The following is a 1,615-nucleotide window of genomic DNA, read 5'->3' as shown; positions in this document are numbered from 1 at the left end:
ATGGATGAGCAAAGCAATGATCAGGTTCAAGCAGTTCGTCAAGACGTTGAAGGATTGAAAGATCAATTGACAAAGATCTTGGAATTGCTCTCTACTGGAAGAGGAAAGAGTGTTGTATGGATTTCATCACAAGTGGAAGTAGATCTAAATCATGTACTAGAGGACATGACTGCGTACCCTCAAGGTTTTACTCCTCAAAGGTCGTCTAGTCCTCGCATGGTTGATAGGACATATCCTACATAAAATCCTAATCCGACCACCCAACAGGCAGACCATGTGAGCGATCCCATATCTACTCCAATTACGAATAGTGGTAAGAAAATTTCAGAAGAGCAAGGTAGTAAAAAAAGACTAGAATTTCTAGAAGAAAGATTGTGCGCCATTGAAGGTGCAGACATGTATGGGAGTATCAACGCAACACAACTATGTTTGATATCAGATGTGGTGATCCCTCCCAAATTCAAGACTCCAGATTTTGAGAAATACAATGGAACCACATGCACAAAAATTCATCTAGTTATGTACTGTCGGAAATTGTCAGCTTACACTCATGATGATAAATTGTTGATTCATTGCTTCCTAGACAACTTAGTTGGCCATGCTTCTCGCTAGTACATGTAGTTGGATGGTTCACAAGTGCATAGGCAGAAGGATCTCGCCGATTCATTCTTAAAACAATATAAGTACAACATTGATATGGCACTTGACCTTCTGGATCTTCAAAGGATGGAAAAAAATAATGTTGAAACTTTTAAGGAATATGCACAATGATGGAGAGAGTTAGCTGCACAAGTGCAACCTCCCCTAACCGACAAAGAATTGAAAGCGATGTTCATAAACACTCTTCGAGTCTCATACTATGATAGAATGATTAGAAGTGCTTCAACTAATTTCTCGGACGTTATAACAATTGTGGAGATGATTGAATTTGGAGTGAAGAATGAAAGGATCACTCATTTTTCTTCAGAAACAAGAAAGATGATGACCCCAAAGAAGAAAGAGAAAGCAATACATGAGTTGAGCTCGACTCAAAGAGTAATGCATGTATCCTCACCAACTGTGGGGCAGACAGATTACTCCCCTAGTTATCAGAATGGTGGTAAAAGCCCATTCGGTCGGGCAACTCAGAGAAGTGCAAGGAACAATTGGAAGCAAACTCATTTTGATCCCATACCTATATCGTATACAGGGCTTTTGCCTCAACTTTTAAAGAGTCATCAAGTGGTTATCGTACCACAAGAGCCTTTGCAACCACCATATCCTAAGTGGTATGACCCCAACATAAAATATGAATATCATGCTGGGGCAGTTGGGCATTCTACAGAGAACTATTTTACTTTGAAAGCTAAAGTGCAAAATCTAGTCAAGGCCGGATGCTTGAAATTCAAGGAGATAGGAGAAGAGCCTGACGTTAACCAGAACCTTTTACCAAATCATGGGGGTTCTACCATAAATGTTGTTGACACATTCACGGAAAGATACAAGAATAAGGTGTGTGATGTGACTATTTCAATGAATACACATTTCCAAATCCTTCGTGGAGCTGGATATTTGTCACCAAGGTTTAACAATGATGAGGGGGAGAAGTTTAGATGCGCCAATGAGAAGCAGTGTT

The 1,615-nt window shown here is 39.9% G+C and overlaps 1 protein-coding gene across 1 annotated transcript; it reads left to right on the top strand.

Moving 5' to 3' along the window:
- On the top strand, positions 1-612 carry LOC107992146 (uncharacterized). Its single transcript, XM_017047874.1, has 2 exons — positions 1-219; positions 268-612. Exons 1-2 carry the CDS (start codon positions 1-3, stop codon positions 610-612), a joined length of 564 nt encoding a protein of 187 aa, XP_016903363.1.
- The last annotated feature ends 1,003 nt before the right edge of the window (positions 613-1,615 follow it).

Source organism: Cucumis melo, chromosome 8 (assembly GCF_025177605.1).
Source record: "Cucumis melo cultivar AY chromosome 8, USDA_Cmelo_AY_1.0, whole genome shotgun sequence".
NCBI lineage: Eukaryota > Viridiplantae > Streptophyta > Magnoliopsida > Cucurbitales > Cucurbitaceae > Cucumis > Cucumis melo.
The sequence above is the reverse complement of the archived record's forward strand: the minus strand, read 5'-3'. Positions and strand labels throughout refer to the sequence as shown.